At 37.6% G+C, this 24,258-nt stretch overlaps 2 protein-coding genes across 4 annotated transcripts in view; one reads left to right on the plus strand and one right to left on the minus strand.

Moving 5' to 3' along the window:
- HMMR (hyaluronan mediated motility receptor) overlaps positions 1-16,986 on the minus strand; it is a 31,724-nt gene extending 14,738 nt beyond the window's left edge. The window contains exons 1-9 of one of the 2 annotated variants that reach the window (XM_005683372.3): positions 16,733-16,986; positions 13,615-13,713; positions 13,048-13,127; positions 10,628-10,675; positions 4,900-5,088; positions 3,772-3,858; positions 3,174-3,274; positions 859-933; positions 550-728 (exon numbers count right to left, since the gene is read on the minus strand). In XM_005683372.3, the coding sequence (XP_005683429.1) occupies positions 550-728; positions 859-933; positions 3,174-3,274; positions 3,772-3,858; positions 4,900-5,088; positions 10,628-10,675; positions 13,048-13,127; positions 13,615-13,713; positions 16,733-16,778 (904 nt within the window). In that variant the 5' untranslated portion in view covers positions 16,779-16,986. Of the gene's footprint in view, positions 1-549; positions 729-858; positions 934-3,173; positions 3,275-3,771; positions 3,859-4,899; positions 5,089-10,627; positions 10,676-13,047; positions 13,131-13,614; positions 13,714-16,732 lie in introns of both variants that reach the window. The other variant, XM_005683371.3, reaches the window with a different exon arrangement.
- NUDCD2 (NudC domain containing 2) lies at positions 17,084-23,891 on the plus strand. Of its 2 annotated transcripts, none has more exons than XM_013965744.2 (4): positions 17,084-17,281; positions 19,467-19,515; positions 19,734-19,885; positions 22,938-23,891. In XM_013965744.2, exons 1-4 carry the CDS (start codon positions 17,183-17,185, stop codon positions 23,019-23,021), a joined length of 384 nt encoding a protein of 127 aa, XP_013821198.2. In that variant the 5' UTR covers positions 17,084-17,182; the 3' UTR covers positions 23,022-23,891. The 2 variants fall into 2 exon arrangements, with proteins under 2 accessions (XP_013821198.2, XP_005683427.1); XM_005683370.3 differs by having other exon boundaries at positions 17,106-17,591.

Genomic DNA, 24,258 nt, shown 5'->3' on the forward strand with positions numbered 1-24,258 from the left:
ATAATGAATCTGCCCACAATGCAGGAGACCCAGGTTCAATCCCTGGGTTGGGAAGGTCCCCTGGAGAAGGGAATGGTGATCTACTCCAATATTCTTGCTTGGAGAATTCCATGGACAGAGGAGCCTGGGGAGCTACAGTCCATGGGGTCACAAAGAGTCAGACATGACTGAGTGACTAACACACACACAAACACACAGAGGTCAAGTATTTCCAAAGAGGGAAAAAAAATTCTGAAGTTCCTGTCATTACTACATATAAAACAGTATATATGTTATATAATAAAATCTTCAAACCTAGCTCTATGTGTCTACCAATTTTAAATGGCCACCCAATGAGCAGGTCAACTGCGTATGTTTCAATCAAGACAAGCAATATATTCAAATAAACAGATAACAAATAGCATAAAAGATAAAAATCCCCATGCATAAAACAAAATTTTCATTGTTGTTTATGTAATTATTTAAAGTTGCTATAACATATCAATACTTTTAAAAACTATCATAGGTAGTATTTATCTAAAGAAAATAGTACTATAAACAGTAGAATACCTTTTTCTTCTTCAAGCACCTGGCATTTAGACTTCATGTCTTCTATTTCTTTAGACAATATAGCAATATTTTCCTCAAGAGACTGCTTAAGGCTTAAAACTTCATGATTCTTCTCTTTCAGATTTTCTTCTAACTGGGCAATATCTAGCTTGTATTTTTCCACTTGATCAGATGCACAACTGCATTAAAACAAATTATGTTGAAGAGCACATCTATTTAAGCAGAGGAAACATTAAATGAAAAGAGATGAAAATGATGCATTCACCACATTTCAATAAAACAAAGTCCAAAAACTACTCTTCATATTACCTTATTTCTTCAATGTATTCTAAGAGCTTTTCTGTTTCAGATTTTTCATCAATCTTTTCCTTCTCTATTGAAACTCTAAAAAAAAAAGCATACATTAATATACACAATAATCATACTTATTCTGTACCAGAGTAAGCATCTCTGGTACAGAGTAAGCATTATTCTGTGCAGAATAAGCTTACTCTACAGAGATGCTTACTCTATGGCAGATACTGTTCTCTCAGGCAGGCTGACTCTAGGTTCTAAACTCCTAACCATTAATTTGTGAGACTGCTCATGTTGACAATTTATGCAAGTAGGAGGCTCAAGTTTGTTGTTGTTGTTGTTGTTTTAAGTGAGAAAGCTTTCCAAATATATTCTGACAAAAGGCTTATGATGATGAGAGTCTGTATACAGTTACAGATCTATAACACTGAGTGTATCAGAAATCACCTTTCCTGTAGCTTTCTTAAAATCCCCACCCATCACACATACAAAATAGAATTTTGTGTGCTTCAAAGCCTTTCTTCCAGGCTGCCTTTTATTCGGTTACTTATTGAGAAAGGGGCAAGGGGCTTTAGTAGATATCTTACGAAAGGATATATATGAATGGTCAATAAGCACATAAAAAAGATGTTTGACATTAACAGCAACAAATTGAAACCATAGATGATATACTACTTTACATCCACTAGAAAGGCTGAAATCAGACAGGCTGACAATATCAAGTATCAATGCGTATATGACAGTTAAGTCGATTCAGTCATGTCTGACTCTTTGCAACCCTATGGACTATAGCCCACCAGGCTCTGTCCACGGGATTCTCTAGGCAAGAATACTGGAGTAGGTTGCCATGCCTGCCTCCAGGACAAATACTGGTTAGGATATGGAATGAATGGAACCATCATGTATTGTAAAGTAGGAGTGTAAAACTGTATAAACACTTTGAGCTCTTAAAAAAGCATTACATGGAGACTTCCCTGGTGATCCAGTGGTTAAGACTCCATGCTCCCAATAAAGAAGGCCCAGGTTCAATCCCTGGCCCAGGACAGACCCCACAGGTCACAACTAAAGATCCTGCGTGCTGCAACTAAGACATGGCACAGCCAAATAAATAAATAGACAACGAAACAAACTACATAGAAAACATTATACGTACACAACACTATGACCTTGAAATTCCACTCCTAGATATTTACTCAGAGAAACAAAAACCTATGTCTACAAAAAGGTAAATATAGTAGTCTTATGGACAATAGCCAAAAACTGGAAACCCAAGTACTGATCAATAGGAGAGTAATGAACAAGTGGAGGTATATTCGTATAGTGGAATACTCAGAAATGAAAGAAACATATAATACACACAACAATATGGATGAATCTTGACTCTGCACTTTCAACGCAAAGCGCATGGGTTTGAGACCTGGTCAGGGAACTAAGAGCCTGCAAGATGTGCAGCATGTCCAGGAAAACAAAAAAAAGAGCCACATATACACATATATGCATGCATGTGATGATGCTGCTGCTGCTAAGTCGCTTCAGTTGTGTCCGACTCTGTGCAACGCCATAAACAGCAGCCCACCAGGCTCTGCCGTCCCTGGGATTCTCTAGGCAAGAACACTGGAGTGGGTTGCCATTTCCTTCTCCAACGCATGAAAGTGAAAAGTCAAAGTGAAGTCACTGAGTCGTGTCCAACTCTCAGCGACCCCATGGACTGCAGCCTAACAGGCTCCTCCGTCCATGGGATTTTCCAGGCAAGAGTACTGGAGTGGGGTGCCATTGCCTTCTCCAGCATGTGATGATAAATGTCCCCAAAAAGGTCAAATTAACTTATGATGATGGAAGTCAGAAAGGGGTTACCGGGGTTGGGGATAACTGCAGGGAGGAACAGGGAGCAGAACAGAGCACGAGGGGACTTTGTGAGGGAATGACAGTGTTCTCTATCTTGTTTGGGTGGTGGTAACACAGGAGTACACAACTGTCAAGTCATTGAAATGAATACTTACGATCTGTACAGTTTAGTAATTAAAAGAAGTCTAGGATTGTAAACTAATTACAGCTTCCTGTATCAGTGCTTCTCAGTTTCGGTCTCGTTACAACCTCCATAAGATTATGTGCCTTTCCTCAACACTGATACAGAAGACGTACAAACATAATACATTCATATTTCTTTTCGGCATAAAATGTTGGAGAACGATTAGGGTTCAGCTGTTACTTAGGAAGAGAAATAGGGCAAGTGGAGGCAGGCAATGAGATGAGTATGGAGTAATAACTAGCCAAGAAAGCGAAATACAAAACTGGTTACACAACATAACCTTTTTTCTTTTGTCACTCACAGTTTCCCCTCAAGTTGCACTATTTTCTCCTGAGACTCCACGAGGTTCTTCTGGGTGAGCTGCAGCTTCACCTGCATGCCTTCCTGTTTAGCCATCACGCTCTACACAGCAGAAATATCTGTTTTATTTTTTTTTTTAATTTTTTATTTTTTTTAAATTTTAAAATCTTTAATTCTTACATGCGTTCCCAAACATGAACCCCCCTCCCACCTCCCTCCCCACAACATCTCTCTGGGTCATCCCCATGCACCAGCCCCAAGCAAGCTGCACCCTACGTCAGACATGGACTGGCGATTCAATTCTTACATGACAGTATACATGTTAGAATTCCCATTCTCCCAAATCATCCCACCCTCTCCCTCTCCCTCTGAGTCCAAAAGTCTGGTATACACATCTGTGTCTTCTTTCCTGTCTTGCATACAGGGTCGTCATTGCCATCTTCCTAAATTCCATATATATGTGTTAGTATACTGTATTGGTGTTTTTCTTTCTGGCTTACTTCACTCTGTATAATTGGCTCCAGAGAAATATCTGTTTTAGGAAATGAGAACTTGTTCAGATTCCCAGTTCCAGAAACCTTACCTAAGGTATTACTCACCCTCATCTTGGTTTCCCTTTTGTTTCTCAGTTTCATCAACTCAAGGCTTAGAATTCTCAAATTCTTCTGGTTATTATCTTCAGAAAACTGAGTATAGCAAACACACAAAAAATTGAGAAGTATTTTTTTACTAAAGTTGTGTAAAAATCACTGAAGTATTGAGTATTCTATTATAGGGACTACTATTTGATTACAACATACTTTGGTAGAGAAAAGTATCCTTAACCCACACTGGGATTACTGGCTTTATACTATTTCTATTCTTGTCCCTCCATTCCCTTCATGTGACTTTCTGGTCTACTTCTGAAATCAGCTTCAGTGATTGTTTATCTGTATATGCTGAGAAGTCTACTGTGTGGCTCTAAAACAAGATTTTTGCAGAGTTTTGTCTGTAAAAATTGGTTAATTCAAGTGTGTTTGCTTAACAAACTGCATTTGCATTGTCTTGTCTACTTTGAAATATGCAGACTATAGGGTCCATCACAGGCCTAATAAATGATAATCTCCCTAAGTGAGGCTCAGGAATCTGCTGTCTTGCCTGTGCTTAATTCTTATGCATCCTTACTCCCTTTGTAAGCAAAGAGCCCAGCAAGTTACAGGCCCTGAATAATAGATTCTTATTAAGCTGAACGGTGATTTACAGCTTCCTCCCACTTCTATAAAAAGCAGGATGACCATATTAAGTCCATTAAGATCTACTAGTTTATTAATGTTGATAAACATAATTTATCTCCTGAGCATTATTTAGTCCACACATTTATTCATTTTCTACTGCATTCCCAAAGAGATTTAAGACAGAGGCCTGCTATCATGCTATTATTTATTGCAGAGAAAGATCTTTAAAGATACTTCTAGATGTAAATTCTAAAACGTTACTAGTGATCTTACTAACTAGGAGTGACTTTGAAGGAGGGTGAGAAAATGTCAGATGTTAAAACAAAAAGTAAACGATTGTTTATATTCTCTTATGTGCCATGCACCATAATTCCTATTGGGAGTGGCTTAATATTTAAAGTACATTTATTGAAGTTAAATGACTAAACTAGGCCTCAAATTCCCAAACAGCTCTATGAGGAAAAAAACATAATTGTTTTTTATTCAACTGTAAAAATTATGAGGTTCAAATACCTTAGATTTTAGGAGCTCATTAGTCTTGGTTAATTCAATAAGCTGTTTTTCCAATGAAGCATTACTTGCAGAGAGAGATGTTTTTTCCCTGACGGCAGCGTTTAGCTTTGCTTCCACCTTCTCCAACTCAGCTTCCAGATCCTGGATCCGCCTGTCCTGAGCTCCACGCTCCTGCACAAGAATGCGGATCTGGACAGGAACAAGGAGGTGAAATGAACAACTCATGTATTACTGCCAATACAGTTATGAGATGCTGTCCGGTGCTGTGCTTAGTCACTCAGCTGTGTGCAACTCTTTGTGACCAAATGGACAGTAGCCCGCCAGGCTCCTCTGTCCATGGGGATTCTCCAAGCAGGAATACTGGAGGGAGTTTCCATGTTCTCCTCCAGTACTAGGTGCTAATGATAATCAAAACATTAAAGTTCTAGAAAAACCTCTGATTGTGATATGATGTTCTTCAATAGTCTTAGCTGTTTGAGCAATCGTATTTACTTTATGACACATCTTGAAAATCTGTAAGCATTTTAAGAACTGAGAATTCAAACTGCCATAAACTTCTACGTATAATTATACTGTTTATTTACTTTTAAGGCATTGCTACCTATGAAAGTTCTTCTTTTCTCTAGTTCTAATTATAGGAATTCAAATTACAGCTTAAAATGCTAAATACCTTTATTTCTGGGAAAACAGAACAGGGCTCCTGGGTAGGGTGTGGTAGGCATTAGCAAGCCATAATACCTGATGCAACTAATGGGTAAAAACCAAAACCAAAATAAAAAACAAATATTTGTCAACAGGAAATGTGGAAGCCAGAAGATAATGAAATGTTTAAAATGTATGGGAAAATCTGCCAATATAAAATTCTATTCCCAATGAAAATAGCCTTTAAATATGAAGGTGATATACAGACATTTTTCAGAAGGAAAAAAACAAAAAAGAGCCAAGAATATCTGTCAACAGTAAAACTGCACAACAAGAAATATTAAAGAAAATTCTTCAGGCTGAAGGAAATGATCTTAGATGTTTATAAAATATGCACTTAAATATAAAGACTGATAGACTGACAATAAAGGTAATAGAAAAGGTTTACCATGTAAACATTAGATAAATGAAAGCTGGCATGGCTATGTTAATAGTATACAAAGCACACTTAAGGCAAACATTATTACTAGTAACAAAGACATTTTATAGTCAAAGGTTGTTTCAAGAGAAGACATAATCTTAAATTTTTCATGTACAACAAAGTACTATTGTAACAAATATACAAAGTCAAAACTGACGGAATTAAAAAGAGATTAATCCACAGAGCTGGAAGTCTAAAAATTTCTCAGAACTAACAAACACACAAAAATATCAGCACAAATAATAGATCTGAAGAAAACTATTAAATGACTTGAACTAAGTGATGTATATAGACCACTATAACCAACAAGTGCATTTACATTCTTTTCTAGTACACATGAAACATTTACCACAGTAGGCTTTATGGCTTCCCTGATAGCTCAGCTGGGAAAAAATCCCCCTGCACCTGCAGGAGACCCCAGTTTGATTCCTGGGTCAGGAAGATCCGATGCAGAAGGGATAGTCTACTCACTCCAGTATTCCTGGGTTTCCCTTGTGGCTCAGCTGGTAAGGAATCCACCCACAATGCGGGAGACCTGGGTTTGATCCCTGGGTTGGGAAGATCCTCTGGAGAAGGGAAAAGCTATCCACTCCAGTATTCTGGCCTAGAAAATTCCATGGGCTGAAAAGTCCATGGGGTGGCAAAGAGTCAGACACTTTCACTTCACTTCAAACTAGACTTTTTGCTTGGTATAGAAGTATCAAGAAAGCACAGCTATATTGCTGCTGCTAAGTCACTTCAGTTGTGTCCGACTCTGTGCAACCCCATAGATGGCAGCCCACCAGGCTCCCCCGTCCCTGGGATTTTCCAGGCAAGAACACTGGAGTGGGTTGCCATTCCCTTCTCCAATGCATGGAAGTGAAAAGTGAAAGTGAAGTCGCTCAGTCATGTCCGACTCTTAGCGACCCCATGGACTGCAGCATACCAGGCTCCTCCACCCATGGGATTTTCCAGGGAAGAGTACTAAAGTGGGGACAGCTATATTAAGTCACATAAAAAGCAGTCTCTATTCTTACTGGCTTTGTATTCAAACTTATCTCAGTATTCTAAGCCAATAATAATTAACTAAAAATATATCAAGCACCACTTACATATATGGCTGTGAACTAGATGCTAGGAACTGAACGAGATTTAAGATTTCCAACTGTAAGATCCTTTATTCTTACATTATTGGTTTACAATCAATGCTCACAGCATAATACTATAAAGCAGAAAAAAGAACATTTAAGACTATCTACATCACACTTTTTCAGTTAAAGAAGTATAAAGAAGGGTTTGTAAACTCAAATGCCTACATGACCAAGTAGACAATATAAAAAGAGCCAGGTGAGGACTGACAGCAAATGCGACGCCTAAAGAAGGCAACCCAGGTAGATGCAATCTATTACTTTTAGAATGGATAAGCAACAATGTCCTATTGTATGGCACAGGGAACTGTATGATCTCCTGGGATTAAACCACACTGGAAAAGAATATTTTTTTAAAAAGTGAAAAAAAAAAAAAGAACATTTATATGTGTAAAACTGAGTCACTTTGCTGTACTGCAGAAATCTGTACAACATTAAGTCAATTATACGTCAATTAAAAAATATAATTTTTTAAAAAAAGAAGGCAACCCTGCACAAGCCTAGCAGATTGTTGCCCTGGAGGGGAATGCAGAAATTGTCCTGTCAGATCTTTTTATTCTGCAACAGTAGTCAGAAATCTGAGTTTGTTTTCCATGAAATTTTACTTTTAAATTAAATATTGATATGTAATTCAAATTAGCCAAACAAACAACAAATACTTGGGGGGGGGGGGTTAAATAATATACAGCAGTATTTCTAAAAAATTTTTATTCTAGAAGATTAAGCAACTGATACAAATGACTAGTTCTAACTCTGGAACTGCCACTCCCTCATCAGCTATCTCCAGAGACACTTAGTTATTAAATCTCTAAGTATTTACTCCTATATCACAGGCATGCATCCTCAATAAAATGATAGCTAATGTTATTAAAATAGAGGGAGAGGGAGAGGGTGGGATGATTTGGGAGAATGGCATTCTAACATGTATACTATCATGTAAGAAGTGAATTGCCAGTCTATGTCTGATGCAGGATATAGCATGCTTGGGGCTGGTGCATGGGGATGACCCAGAGACATGTTATGGGGAGGGAAGTGGGAGGGGGGTTCATGTTTGGGAACGCATGTAAGAATTAAAGATTTTAAAATTTAAAAAATAAAAAACTGGAAAAAAAATAAAGCAATGATTAATACAAAAAAAAAAAAAAGGATCAGAGAAACAAGGGCAGAGATTTTCAAAGTTATCTTGACATATTCCTGGCCTAAGCCAACATTTCTTCGGGATTGGAATGAAAAGTAATGCTCAAAATTCTGCAAACCAGGCTTCAGCAATACGTGAACCGTGAACTTCCAGATGTTCAAGCTGGTTTTAGAAAAGGCAGAGGAATCAGAGATCAAATTGCCAACATCTGCTGGATTACAGAAAAAGCAAGAGAGTTCCAGAAAAACATCTATTTCTGCTTTATTGACTATGCCAAAGCCTTTGACTCTGTGGATCACAATAAACTGGAAAATTCTTCAAGAGATGGGAATACCAGACCACCTGACCTGCCTCTTGAGAAACCTGTATGCAGGTCAGGAAGCAACGTTAGAACTGGACATGGAACAACAGACTGGTTCCAAATAGGAAAAGGAGCATGTCAAGGCTGTATATTGTCACCCTGCTTCTTTAACTTATATGCAGAGTACATTATGAGAAACGCTGGGCTGGAAGAAGCACAAACTGGAATCAAGATTGTCGGGAGAAATATCAATAACCTCAGATATGCAGATGACACTACCCTTATGGCAGAAAGTGAAAAGGAACTAAAAAGCCTCTTAATGAAAGTGAAAGACGAGAGTGGAAAAGTTGGCTTAAAGCTCAACATTCATAAAATGAAGATCATGGCATCCGGTCCCATCACTTCATGGCAAATAGATGGGGAAAGAGTAGAAACAGTGTCAGACTTTTATTTTTGGGGGCTCCAAAATCACTGCAGATGGTGACTGCAGCCATGAAATTAAAAGATGCTTACTCCTTGGAAGGAAAGTGATGACCAACCTAGATAGCATATTGAAAAGCAGAGACATTATTTTGCCAACAAAGGTCCATCTAGCCAAGGCTATGGTTTTTCCTGTGGTCATGTATGGATGTGAGAGTTGGACTGTGAAGAAAGCTGAGCGCCGAAGAACTGATGCTTTTGAACTGTGGTGTTGGAGAAGACTCTTGAGAGCTCCTTGGACTACAAGGAGATCCAACGAGTCCATTCTGAAGGAGATCAGCCCTGGGTATTCTTTGGAAGGAATGATGCTAAAGCTGAAACTCCAGTACTTTGGCCACCTCATGCGAAGAGTTGACTCCTTGGAAAAGACTCTGATGCTGGGAGGGATTGGGGGCAGGAGGAAAAGGGGACGACAGAGGATGAGATGGCTGGATGGCATCACTGACTCTCTGGACGTGAGCCTGAGTGAACTCCGGGAGATGGTGACGGACAGGGAGGCCTGGTGTGCTGCGATTCATGGGGTTGCAAAGAGTTGGACACGACTGAGCAACTGAAGTGAACTGAACTGAAAGCCAACATTAAATTGTAATCAATGGAAAGTTTAATATGTCTACCAGAAAGAGTTGGTCAGTAGTGGAAACGTAGAAAAAAGACTGCCAGAAAAGCAAAGCTGGCAGTGACCTGCCTTGCCCTGCTTACAAAAGTAAACAGATTTTTTATAAATAGCTAATGTGAAGCTGCTGTATAGCAGAGAGTTCAGCTCAGTGCTCTGTGATGACCTAGAGAGGTAGGATGGGAGGGAACCTCAAGAGGCAGGGGACATGTGTATATATAACTGATTCACTCTGTTGTATAGAAGAAGCTAACACAACATTGTAAAGCAATTACACTCATCCATATACATACACACACATATACGTACACATCAAAAAAAAAAAAAAAGTAAACAGGTTTTTTAGGTTAGTTTTGCTCAAAAAAGATTTCTTCTACGGTGGAAATGCACCATTCAGTGTGGTAGCCACTCTCTACAAGTGCCTACTGAGCAGGTGAAGTGCGACTAGTGGAACTGAATTCTTATTTAAATAGTCACGTGTGGTGAATGGCTACCGTATCGGACAGTACACACACAGTTGGTCATTTTATCCTTGAGAAAGGATATACTTTAGTGCAGAGATGCATTAAGTTAGCACAACTCCATTGCAATTCAACTAACCTGCTAGGATTTCATGCTTACCAAGCAATTCTCTAGGTAGTTACTGTCTTAACACTGAGATTAGCATAGTGTATGCTATGAGGAAAGGTAAATATTTGACCCACATACAAACTAAAATACTGAGTTTTACTTATCAGTTTTACATGACATAGATGATCTTATATCTCTCCCTTAGTATGCTACATTGACAATCAAGGTCTACAATATGGTATCCAAGCCAACGACTGGTTACCCTGTAGGTACCAGTCTGGATGGTACGTATGTTTCATTATCTGACTCCTCAAACAGCAACAGAATCCTTGTCTCTTGACTCTATGTTTTTCAGTAACTTAAATGTATTGCTCACCTCTTTTTCCAACATCTTCAAATCTTTATCATTCTTCTGAGATTCCTTCTATTTAAAAATCAAAGAACAGTGACAATCAGCTTTAAGTACCACAAATATAGCCAATTTTGATATTTAGTTATCAGGAAAGATTAAGGGTTCCAAAAGATTAATTTCTATTTTAAACATTTCATTAAGCCTAGTAAGTATTTTGTAGGTGAATTATCTAGCCAATGAAAGAAAAGTTTCTTCAAATCTTAAAATAGTTCAGGTTTGAATGTTTTTAGCTCAATAGATTAGACTTTTGCTAACAAGTTCAGTGAAAATAACAGGTCTTCTTTTCTAATGTTAAATAATACATTTTGAGTATTTAATTATACTGTCTCAGAAGAAAAAAAAGTCTTAAAAAGAGATATCAACTTAAACCTAGATCCCCAAAACAAAAAATAGTACAAATGCAAAGACATGAAGAAAAACTGAAATAGTACAAACTGATTCTAATCTACTCATTGCCTTTATTCTCAGTAAGATATGTTTTTTACATATATTTTTATATTCATCAGTCTTTGTAAGATAATGGCCAAAAACAGAATATCTATCTTTTCCATCTACAGATGGAAGAAAAGTCATAAACATCTTGAACAAAATGTATTTTATATATTTCTAACATGGCGGATGGCCTGTCACATGTTTAATTTTCCACCTGATGGCATTTTCTAGGAAGGTCAAGAAAACGAAATAGGCCTGAAGGCCTATCATGTAGGAGTTTTACACAAACTTGTATGTAATTTAGTTTTGGTTTGTGAATTCTATAATTAATTTAAAATTTCAGAACTGTTTTTCCAAGAAATTCAAGTCAAGAAATTTACATCAATTTCCAAGAAAAGGATGCTTATATCAGTGCGGCCCATAAAGATATAATGCAAGCCATGCACATATTTTCAAATTTTCTGACAGCCATATATAAAAGTAAAAGTTTTAATAACATATTTCACTTTACCCAAAATATCAAAAGTATATTTCACCATGCCATTAATATAAAATTATTAGCAAGATATTTTATGGTACTAAGATATTTTTGGTACTAAGTCTTCAAAATTTGCTGTACATTTTATACTTATATTGTTGTTTAGGGGCTAATAGTGTCCTTAAGCAGTCTTTTGCAATTCCATGAACTGTAGTCTGCCAGGCTCCTCTGTCCGTGGGATTTCCCAGGAAAGAATACTGGAGTGGGTTGCATTTCCTTCTCCAGGGGATCTTACTGATCCAGGAATTGAACCTGTGTCTTTACCACGAAGCTAACAGGAAAGCCCACTTTATACTTATAGTACATCTCAATTCAACTGCTATATTTTCAATAGAAATATCTAACTATATTTATTTATTTAAAAAATATTTACTTTAATTGGCTGTGCCAAGTCTTAGTTGTGGCACTCAGGGTCTTTAGTGGTGGCTAATTTTATTATTATTTCATTTTAATTAATTGTGTAGTTAGAAACCAATACTTGATTCTGTTGATATTTCTAATAACTATATTTAGACTTCACAAAACATAGAGATGAAAAAGTAGATCCACATGTCCAAGTTATTCCAAAAACACATAAGGAGTACAACATTTGAATTATCAGTTTTTAATGACACATTAATTAAAATTAAATAATGCTAAAAATCTAATTTTTCATTTTCCAGTGCTGAGTAGCTACATGTGGTTTACCACTTTCATACTGGACAACCACAGTTTTGTTTTTGTTTTTTTATAGAATAAGAGATTTAGGTAATTGCCAAATGAATGAACAAGAATAAGCTTAACTTATAGCTTTGGTTTTCTAACCAAAGAGCTTGGGAACTCTTTCCCAACTCTGAATCTTTTTCACGTTAAAATACCAAGTTGTACAACTCCTTAAGAAAGTACAGCTTGCTTTATGAACTAACGGAAACAGTAATAGTACACCCAGGCACAAGTCCTAACAGAAAGATATTAAGGATTTAATCTCCCACTCCGTGGCAGTTTCTGAGTGGCAAATCCCTTGTAGACATTAGAATGGTTTTTTCTTTTCCTTCATCAATGTTTACCCTCCCCTTACTTTGTAAAGTCAAATGATGACAACTCAAAAAATCAAAGCATTACATACTTTTTAAGGGCTCACTAGGTATTATAAAGCTTATCCATCTATAGAAATGATTGAGAAGTGGAGACCACTTTGTAATTCTGAACTAAGGGTACATTTAAACACACAATATATTTATTAATGACATAGGCTGATAAGTAAAACTTACTAGAGTTCCAATGATAATGTTTTACTCATTTACGGATTTATTGATTACCTTAATTTATAAACTGAACTCATTCTAGTCAAATATAATACCTTTCAGAAATGTTTTTATGATACAGTTGATGAGCCAGCTAGAAATGAACCAGCTAGAATATAAGGGCATCTCACCTTTAATCCTGAAGTCTTGACTTTTCTTGCTGAAACAGGCAAGGTAGTATCTTTGTCAACGTTAAGATTTTGTTGTGATTCTGCTATAAAATGAATTGTACAGATCATGTTTGGTGCTTACATGTTTGAAGCACAGACAAAATATCAATTACCAAATTCCTTACAGAAACTATTAGTGAAGCAATATAAAATTATTCTTTTCTTGACTGTACATTTTCAAGTAATTAGTTGCACAAATGACACATTTCTTTACACATTTTAACATTTTCTTGATTTTCCTAATATTCCCTCTAATATTCTCTGAGAAGATTAATGTAATTACCAAAAGGAAAACTGCATGTCTATGTGAGTGTCTTGCTTAATTTTTCTGGTTATATGACAGTGTAGTGATGAAAGTGTTATTCAGAAGTCGACCCTTTTGTAAATCTATCAATTAATAAAATTTAAATATAGTTGTAGCGTCACATTTTTAGAAATGTTATAGCATCTTTAAATTTAAATAATGTTATCCTTAACTTCAAAATTTACAAGATCATATAACCATTATTCTATTTTGGGATCCATTACCTTTTTGCTTTTTAAACCTTTGTGACTTCTGAAAGGATACTGGTCCTTTCAATACTTCTGAAGTTTTAACATCATAAGCACCTGGGGATGGTGCACATCCTAGAAGAAAAATAAAACATTAAAATCTTATCTAATGTGACTTACATGTTAACATGTTTTATATACATCATATAAAATCATTTATATGTGGAATCTAAAAATTAATACAGAATGAATCCATATGCAAAGCAGAAGCAGATTCACAGACACAAAAACAAACTTACAGTTACAAAAGGGCAGGAGGGAGAGGGATAAATTATAAGCATGGGATTAATACATACAAACTACTAGACATAAAACAGATAAACAACAAGAATTTACTGTACAGTACAGGGAATTATATTCACTAACTTATAATAACCTATAATAAAAAATAATCCAGAAAAATATAATTGAGTCACTTTTCTGTACACGTAAAACACAATATTGTAAATCAACTATACTTCAATTAAAAAAAGTAATAGTAAAGTGAGTAACATAAATGTAAAAATACCATTAATAAATTTCTTTTCTAATTAAAAAAATGACATAAAGTAACTTACTCACAAAACAGAAACAAATTTCAAAAACAAACATGTACCAAAGGGGAAATGTGGACAGGAGGGATAAATTAGAAGCTTGGGATTAACATACACATACTGCTATATATAAAACAGATCTCCAACAAAGACGGATTATATAGCACAGGAAACTCTACTCAATATTCTGTAATAATCTATATAGGAAAAGAATCTGAAAGCCTACGAATATATGTTTAATTGAATCACTATGCTGTACACCTGAAACTAACACAACATTGTAAATCAATTATTCTCTAATACATTTTTTTAAATGCTTCATTTTCAAATGTAAAATTAGCACATTTGATATTATAAAGTAGGCCTCTCTGTGAAGAACAGTATCATTATCTTCCCAATGATCTTTATTTCAGTTGGGTCAAAGGAACACAGACAACTTAGCAAAACAACAAAGACAGTCTTGGGATGGACATGTCCAGTCTTGAGATGAACATGTCAGAACAAGCAACACAGCTGTTAGTAAGAACTGAATTAAGAAATAGAATATTTGGAATCAAATCTACTCAAAGAGAGTCACTGAGATTTTAGAAATGATGCTACTAAAAATGTCTAGCCCTGAAGATTTAGTTTGGAATAAAAATTTAGTGATGATCCATCTGTGTCTAATATCAGTACATTAGGAAATCTATAAAGCCATGTTATGCAAAGCACAAACTACACAGACTGTACTTCTATGTTCCAGCAATATATAACCTCATGTAACTAGAGTCTCAAATCAAAGGTATTTCCATGTACTTATGCAAAGATGATTTGAGATCTGGCTCTTAATTACTTTAGATCTCAGTCTGGATGTCACCTCTTCCATTTTCTCCAAATGCCTACATCAAGCTAGAATCTCCATTCCACAGCAGCTTGCGTGTACTGCTCCTATTGCAGAACTTCCTGCAGGTTTGTAATGGCCTATACTAATGTACTTATCCAACTCCCACCTTAGACACAACTGCTTGAAGTTAGGGACAGTCTCAGTCACGTCCCTACCCTCAGTTATTTAGCTCAGGGTAGAGTTTGGTAGTGTGGCAGAGAAAACAGAAAGTCACTGGGGATGTAGGATTGGGAACAGAGTTTTGTATAGTAATCAGTTAGATTAGGGTTCAAATCTAGATTTGTCTGCCAATCAATAGATAGTAGTATGGGCCAGGTACTTTGTAGCCATAGGGAGATGATGATGGATAAGAACATTATACTCTCTCCTTTTCCAATCTAACTTTAAGACCCTTAGAAAGTTATTTCTATTTGAGACTGTTCTTCATTCATGAAATAGGGCTAAAAAAATACTATCTACCTCATACTTTGGTTGTTTGGATTACTGGAGTAACATAAAAATCACTGCAGTGCCTCATACACATACTAAGCATCAAATAAATGGTCACTTATTATTAATAAAGCTGTGAGCCTAAAGTTTTACGTAATTGTCAAAACCAGTTCAATATATTATAAAGCAAACAAATCTCCTAAAAGGACACAATGACAGAACTCAGAGTAGTTCTTTGAATGTCTGAGAAATTATATGGTCCTTAAGTCTTTAGTTAAAAAATAAGCTTGTGTTGATCCAATTCTTCACTGGCCTTCCTTTGTGAGCAGGGTGATGCTCATTTCCCTTTGTATGTTATTTGACAGAAATTAAGATGTAATGAGAGACTTAAAAAGTGTACATTATAATGGATAAATCATGAGCTGTGATGTTAAGTTCTGTCACTTGCAGGCTGCTCAGTAGTTACAACCCCCCTTAGTTTTCTCATCTGTAAAATGAGAACAATTGTACGTGCCTCCCCTGGCTGTTGGAAAGAATAAACCATACCTAGTAGGGAAGACCTTAGCACAGTCCCTGAATACAGTTAGCATCCACTAACTGTGCTCAGGAACACAGGATGGATTCGTGCAGGCCTGGTTTCAGGCCCCTGTTCTGCCAGTTCGATTGTATAACAGTGAGCAAATATAAGTCTCCATTCTTTTATGGATAAAATAATAAATATTACAGATTTGGGGGAATTTCTCCCTTTACTTCATCTATAGTGTTTTCAATAAGTGCTACTGCCATAATTTTATACCTATAAACTGCCTTTACCAATCTTTCTTCTTTTACGCCTGAATGGGACATTCAAAAGAAATTCCAAGTCCACACCAAAAGCAATAGTAAAATACATGTATGTGTATATACACACACATGTACAAGTGAGGACTCCGGACTTGATCAACAGCTACCAATGCTTCCTAATTCCTATTCCCTTTCCTTGGCTTTAGCTTCTCCACAGCACTAATTGTATATTGGCTGCATTCTCCAACTGAATTAAACTCCACGGAACAGAGACTGCTTCGCTCACTGTTATATCCTTAACGTCAGTAGTAAAAGCTTAGCATGTGTTTCAGGAAAATGGATCAATTTAACGAGCCCCATCCCAGCCGTAAAAATAGCCTCCTATTTGCCTCTGATGAAGGGAACCCAAGAAGGACAAGGGGCGTGAGAGCATATCCTGTCCCCCAGCACCTTTCCCCGTACGCACCAGAAGGGTCATTGAATCGTTTCAGGGGCGCCTTGGGGAAGGACATGCTGACGAAAAGCTCCGCAAAACCGAAGGTCTCTACTGGTCTGCGGCTACTATCCTGCGGGTTGTTTAGGCCTGTTGGCTTCAAATTCAAATCGCCCCGCTTAACCCCCGCCCACCGACGTCAGCCAATCGGAACGCCAAAGATCAAAGAGCTTGCATCCTCGGCTCTCGCTGCGTTCAATTACGTGACCTGTTTAGGCCACCATCCAATAGGAGGCTACTACTGTCTCCTCTCGCTCACTGGCCCAATCAGTCCTGGCGTTACTCAATTGTAACTACGTATTAGCCGCGTTTGCGCAAGCGCAGTTTACACCAGCGAGTTTCCCGTCGCTTCTGACGTCATATTGGTGGCAGTGTAATGAATTCTAACTTCTCTGGGTCCACCCCTCTTCCATCGTTCCTTGGATGCGAACTTTTCTGAATTTCAGTTCCTTAAACCTGGGTCCTGCCAGCCTCGTCAATGGCCAACTGAAAGGGAAACGCGCACACAAGCGGAGACCGCAGGTTACATTTCTGCGCATGTTCAGTGACCCGAGCAGAGACAGCCGGGGTGTGGCCCAAGGCGGGGATTCCGGGCGTGAACTCTGCTTGCTCGCTGCCACCGCTTCTGGGAGGCGACTGGAGTATGTCAGCCCCGTTTGAGGAGCGCAGTGGGGTGGTTCCGTGCGGAACGCCGTGGGGCCAGTGGTACCAGACCTTGGAGGAGGTGTTCATTGAAGTTCAGGTGCCACCAGGCACTCGCGCCCAGGATATCCAGTGCGGCCTGCAGAGCCGGCATGTGGCGCTGGCCGTGGGTGGCCGCGAGATCCTCAAGGTAGCGGCTAGGTCGGGGCTTGTGCTCAGTTTCTTCCCGGCCTCCCCAAATTCCCGAGTCCTCAGGTTCATGGTTTCCGTGGAAAGATTGCTGGAAGGCCGTTCGGCCTCTCTGCCTGGCCGAAGGATGAATAAGATTGCCCTGATTTGGGCCTGACCTCAGGGCCATTCGGTGTTTGAGATTGGAATGAGTAGCCCATTTACCTTGCTTTGTTTGTAAGCCAAATGAAACTTCTCTGCGGGTCTTCACTGAGAACTGCCTAACTAGATCGTTGAAGGAAAACAAATATTTTTGACATCTGTACCTCCAGGCACTGATCTTGGTGCTGGGAGGACCGTGGTGAACGAGCCAGATACTGTTCCCTTACGCAGGGAGGCATAATTAAATTAATAAATATATAGGAGGTTATAGGAAATGAAAAACAAAAATAAAGATGGTGGGTTGAGGATTCGGAGGTGATATCCGTTGATTTATTTTCTCATCTAAAATTGGAAAAATTCTGTAAGTTTGTGGAGTGTTTAAGCAGGTGGTCAAGAAGTTGTGAAGAAAGTAATGGATATCCCTTTTATTCTTATCAGTACCCTTTGGGTCTGGGACCCATTTCTTCCTTGTTAAAATGTATAGTTAATTCAGTTAACTTGAAGTTAGATTTCTTCTTCAGATTAGAAGCCCAAGATATTTGATGGCAATGTTGTGTAATGGTGAAGGGAGACTGCTTGAGAGTATACGTGGCTTGGCCGTTTTCCTAGTTGTAACCTTGGGCGAGAGATTATTCATTGTCTAAGCCTTCATCCCCAAAGTGGGATAATTATAGTACCTTTCTCATAGGATTGTTTTAAAGGTAGCATGGTATCTATGAATGAAGAGCTTGGAGTAGGTAATAACTAATATATAATAAGCTTGCACTACATGTTTTTATTATTATCTTAATATGAAAGTGTTTTGAGTGTCTCAGAAAAGGAAGATTTATGTGAAAGACACTGATTGATGTCAGCTTGGCCCTTAATGACCTTTCTGAATAGTTGTGCTGTTCGTAATTTACTCAATGGTGATTTCAAATTACATTTCAAATTTACTTTAGTAATTGCAGTAACCTAGGGATTTGGCAATAACTACGTCTCTAGGATTTTAGGTACATTTATATTAAGTAGTATTCACACACCCTCCCACCCCCTGTATTGACATATGAAAAGACTGTTTTCTTTTTTTAATGTGACATGTTACATTCCCTAAAGCTAAAACTTGGTAAGTAGCAACAAATCAAATTGGCTTTGAGCAGGTGCAATCTCTTTTAAACTTATGTTTTAGTTAGTTCTTTCTTAAAACAAGAGTTTCTGAAAAGTCAGTCACAACTCATCTGACATCATATGTATATACGGATGTGTGTGCTTTAATTTTTTTTTTCTTTTAGTGCTAAACTGCCTTACAAAGAGATTGAACCAGTTTTTTTTTTTAAGTTTATATTAAGATATCATTTTTCCTTAATATCTGTAGGAGAGCTTTTTTTGTAGTTTATTATAATTGGTAAAGTTACCACACTTCAGATGTTAACATCACATTTGACCAATCAGTAGTATTTTTTCATCTTCTAAAAATTAAGGAGCCCTGATCTTTTTGTAGAGCGCTCTGTGTTCTTTATTGTAGTATATACTCCCATTGTGTAAACTAGGTTCTGTTTGACTCGAGAGGCAGGAACTTAGTGTTGGCCACCTATCAATATGTTGAAATTGTAGAAAATTTGTTCTCCCTACTCTAAACAAATTAAGTAGTTATATGTAGATTAGGTAGGAAATAAGGGAAGTCTTAAATCATGAAAACTTTATGAAAATTAATGAAATTTCTTTATTTTTAGTACCTCATATGTTTATTTTTCAGGGCAAACTCTTTGACTCTACAATAGCTGATGAGGGAACATGGACTCTGGGTAAGGTTAATCTATTACATTTCTTAGAATCTCTTTAAAAGTTAATTTTGTCTTGGAAATTAGTATGTTTCCTCCTGCTGTAGATTTGCAACTTTGTAAGCTATAGTAAAAGGAATGTATTGAAAACAATTGTATGTCAACATTTCCTAATTAGGTTTCTGAAAGTATAAATTAATGATGAACTTTGATTTCTTTGTGATTTTTGTTTGTTTGTTTAGAGGATAGAAAAATGGTCCGTATTGTTCTTACAAAGACGAAGAGAGATGCAGCAAATTGTTGGACTTCTCTTCTAGAATCTGATTATGCAGCTGACCCTTGGGTGCAAGACCAAATGCAGAGAAAACTTACATTAGAGAGATTCCAGAAAGAAGTAAGTCAGATCAGCTGATGAATATGTGTAGTTAAACATCTTAAACTCATAGAATAATTATTCCTTGAAATCAAAACTCAAATGTCATTGTAAAAAATTACTAACATTCTTCGGAAAAATTTTTTCAGTTTAATGGTTAGAAAACTGACTGGCCTTTCAATATAGGGATTTAACCCTCACCACTCCACCCCTGCTGCCCCAGAGGAATTTATCTGTACCACTGTGATATCTAAGTTTAAATTTATTTAGTTTGCATCAGTGTAGTTCATGAATAAACTGATAAAAATTCTCTCAGTACATACGTCGTGTAAAAAAGTGAAAGGCCCTTTAGTATCTCCCATTCTGTATTTCTGACTCATTCTCATCTCAATACATTGAATGTATTGTTTTGTTTTCTTAATGTAAGTGGAGGATCACACAGTATGTATCATCATGTTGCTTTTTCATTTAAGAATATGTCTTAGGTCTCTTTCCCTACTAGTACATGTGGATAAAATTCATTCCTTTTAATTGCTTTAGAGTGTTTCCTAGTTTGAGTGTATTGTTTTTGCTTAGCTGTTCCTCTTCGATGAGATTTAGATTTCTCTGTTTGTGTCTATTTCAAACAAAGTTTGTGCTTTCATCTCTGAAAATACTCAAATTTTCTTTTAAGATAGCTATTTGGGAGAATTATTGGATCGAGGCACTGTTAAAGTTTTGATAGATAATTTCTATATAAATGATGATGATTCCCAAATGTATGTCTCTTGCCTAGACTTTTTACCGAATGTTGAAACTGCGTATCCAGCTGTTTACTTAACATCTTGGCTGTTTAACAGACATATCCAACTCAACATATCCAAGTGAACTTCCTAATTTCCCTCACACATTTGTTGTATCTCTGGCCTTCTCATCTCACCTGATAGAAGGTGGTTGTTTAGATGGAAAAACACTGGGGAATCATCCTCCACTCTTCTCTTTGTCCCACACCCTGCTTGTCAGGAACCTTACTGTCATAGCCTTCTAGGTATGTTTAGAATTTGACTGCACGTCACCACCATTCTGCCACCACTCTCACCTGGACCACCTCTAAAGTCTTGCTTAGGTTAGTCTAATGACCTTCCCCCCACCCCATTTTTTTTAGCTTGAGCTGGGTCTTCATTGCTGCACAGCCGCGTTCTTTAGTTTCAGAAAGCAGGGGCTATTCTCTGGTTGCACTGCACTGGCTTCTCATTGCGGTGGCTGCTCTTGTTGCAGAGCACAGGCTCTAGATGCGCACAGTTCAGTTGTTGCAGCACAGGAGCTCATTAGTGGTGACTTGCAGGCCATAGAGTGTGTGGGCTTCAGTAGCTGTGTTCCATGGGCTCAGTAGTTGCGTCTTCCTGGCTCTAGAGCATGGGCTTAGCTGCTCCTTGGCACGTGGAATCTTCTCGGACCTGGGATTGAACTCGTGAACCCTGCATTGGCAGGCAGATTTTATCCACAGTGCCACCAGGAAAGTGCTTCTTAATGACCTTTCAATTGTTCTCGTTACTTCTACCCTTGCCAAGCTGCAGGCTTGTGAAAATAGCAGCTAGACCAGTCCTTTTAAAATGTCAATCAGACAATATTACTTCTCAGAACTCTTTCATTCAAGTAAAAGACAAAAGTCTTTTACAAGGCCCAGACTGATCTGGTCCTCCCTCACGTCTCTGATCTCCTGTCCTGCTGCGGCCCCTCTCATTCATTCTGCTCTAGCCATGCTGGCATTTTTGCCTTTTATTAGACATGCCTGACCATTCGTTCTCTGTCCTTTTGACTGCAATGCTCTTCTCCCAAATTTGACCTGATTTCTTCACTGTTTTCCAGCAATTTCTCAATGAAGCATATTTTGATGATCCTATTTAAATATTCCAATTTCCTCATTTTCCTTACTTTACCCTGCATCTTTTTTCTTTTCTATAACACTTACCGACTTTTAATACACTGTATCTTGGGGCTGACAAACTATAGCCAGGAGTCAAATCCAGCCCCCTGCCTGCTTTTGAAGGAAATGTTTTACTGGAACACAGCTATGCTCATTTGTTTGTGTATTGTCTTTATATAGCAGCAGCAGAATTAAGTCTCAGCCATGCCCAAGACTACATGGCCTTCAATGCCTAAAGTATTGATATTTACTACTTGGCTCTTTACAAAAAAGTGTGCTGGCCCCTGCACCAGGTAGCTTAGGGTTTATTATTTGCCCTCCTGTTAGAATATCCACCAGAACAGGGATCTTTGTCTATTTCATTCACTCTTAAATTCTGTATGCCTTTCATGGTGTCTTCTAAACAGTAGCAGCTTAATATATGTTTGTTGAATAAATGAAATGCCTCTAAAACGACTGAAGCCAGAGGTAGTACTTACTCTATAAGACTGTTATGATAATTGAATATTGTAGTGTATATATACCTCTTAGACGGAGAAGGCAATGGCACCCCACTCCAGTACTCTTGCCTGGAAAATCCCATGGATGGAGGAGCCAGGTAGGCTGTAGTCCATGGGGTCGCTGAGGGTCGGACACGATTGAGCGACTGCACTTTCACTTTTCACTTTCATGCATTGGAGAAGGAAATGGCAACCCACTCCAGTGTTCTTGACTGGAGAATCCTAGGAACAGGGGAGCCTGGTGAGCTGCCGTCTATGGGGTCGCACAGAGTCGGACACAACTGAAGCGACTTAGCAGCAGCAGCAGCAGCATACCTCTTAGAACCCTGCCTGGCCTATAATAAAGCTCTCAAAAAATGCTAGTTATTAAAATCTGTTTATACACTGAGGGTAAAGAATATGTTTGCCCATACACTTGTGAACATTATAATATGCATACTAATCTTCTAAATATTTGTAAATATGAAAATGGAAAAAAGTCTCATAGTTGTAGGTTCTGTTTTGGCAATTACAGTGAAATTGGATATCTTTTCATGTTTATTGGCCATTTATTAATATATTTCCTTTTTTGTCAGTTGCCAGTTTATGTCTTTTTACCATTTTCTTTTTGGCTTATTTATCTTTTTCCTTTTAATTTTATCTGAATTTTTTTTTCCATGTCTTTTAGAATCCTGGTTTTGACTTCAGTGGAGCAGAAATCTCAGGAAACTACACTAAGGGTGGACCAGATTTCTCGAATCTTGAGAAATAACTGACTTTCTTGCTGCATTTTGTGGATCCTAGCAGATGCTGCCAACTTAATCAGAGGAACAGATTATGTGGTAGAAGAAAAATGTGGAGACCTAGTTAACAAATTGCAAAATACATTTAAATATGGTTCTAAAAATTGCATTCAAATATGATTTACATAGGAAACATCTTAAATACTGTGGGAACTATTCTACTGATACATGGTAACTTTTCTTTTGGACTTGTTTTTGCTCAGCATGATGTTTTATATGCTGCACTTTACTAATTTCATATTTAGCCTGTATTTTTAATACAAAAAGTTTTAGAGTATAGATCATGTAAAATGACAGGGTGCCTTCAGGGAAAATTAAGTTTTTCTTTCAATAACTGTGATGTAGGAATAACGTTCAATAAATTTTTCTAAATAGGAATTGTGTACCCCTTTGTCTAAGTGTACCAGTTCACCGAGGAAATTGTATTACTGAAGAAAATTTTCAGAAAGGAAAAAATAATTCATGAATATATTCTGAGTAAGTTAATTTTAAGAGTTACTGACAGTTTTTGAATTAGTATATTATTCTTTGAGAGATGCCTTTATGTCAAGAAATTGAAAAGTAGCTAAAAATGTATCAACAAGAATAGACTAATGCAAAAGAGAAGCACTGAAGCAAATTTGGTTATTGGTGAATCCTTTGTTAGGGACAAGAAACACAGTCAATGAGTATAACTCAGTGATATCATTTTGATCTTCCTTGATCCAGGCATATAGGTAACAATTGTCTTGAAATTTTCTTTGATCCTTTTTATGTCCTTTCTAACTTTAAATATTTTGAATAGTCTTGAATGTATAGAGAAGTTACAAGTAAAGCACACAGAATTGTTTTCTTCCTGATTCTTCAGGTTTCTGTGTAAGTTGATAACATGATGCCCCATCACCTCTGAGTACTTCAGTGTGTATTTCCTTCAAAGGACATGCTCCTACATAGCTTCAAATACAACCATTAAAATCAGGAAATTAGCACTGACACCAGTTCAGTTCAGTTCAGTCGCTCAGTCGTGTCCGACTCTTAGCGACCCCATGAATTGCAGCACGCCAGGCCTCCCTGTCCATCACCATCCCGGAGATCACTCAGACTCATGTCCATCGAGTCCGTGATGCCACCCAGCCATCTCATCCTCGGTCGTCCCCTTCTCCTACTGCCCCCAACCCCTCCCAGCATCAGAGTCTTTTCCAAGGAGTCAGTCTTCGCATGATGTGG

The sequence above is a fragment of the Capra hircus genome, chromosome 7 (assembly GCF_001704415.2).
Source record: "Capra hircus breed San Clemente chromosome 7, ASM170441v1, whole genome shotgun sequence".
Classification (NCBI taxonomy): domain Eukaryota; kingdom Metazoa; phylum Chordata; class Mammalia; order Artiodactyla; family Bovidae; genus Capra; species Capra hircus.

Excerpts from the sequence above, each read along its gene's own strand:
- NUDCD2 (XM_005683370.3), top strand. The coding sequence starts at position 17,403 with ATGTCAGCCCCGTTTGAGGAGCGCAGTGGGGTGGTTCCGTGCGGAACG. Across the intron at positions 17,592-19,466 it reads GTGGCCGCGAGATCCTCAAG|GGCAAACTCTTTGACTCTAC; the intron begins GTAGCGGCTAGG and ends TTTATTTTTCAG. Across the intron at positions 19,886-22,937 it reads TAGAGAGATTCCAGAAAGAA|AATCCTGGTTTTGACTTCAG; the intron begins GTAAGTCAGATC and ends CATGTCTTTTAG.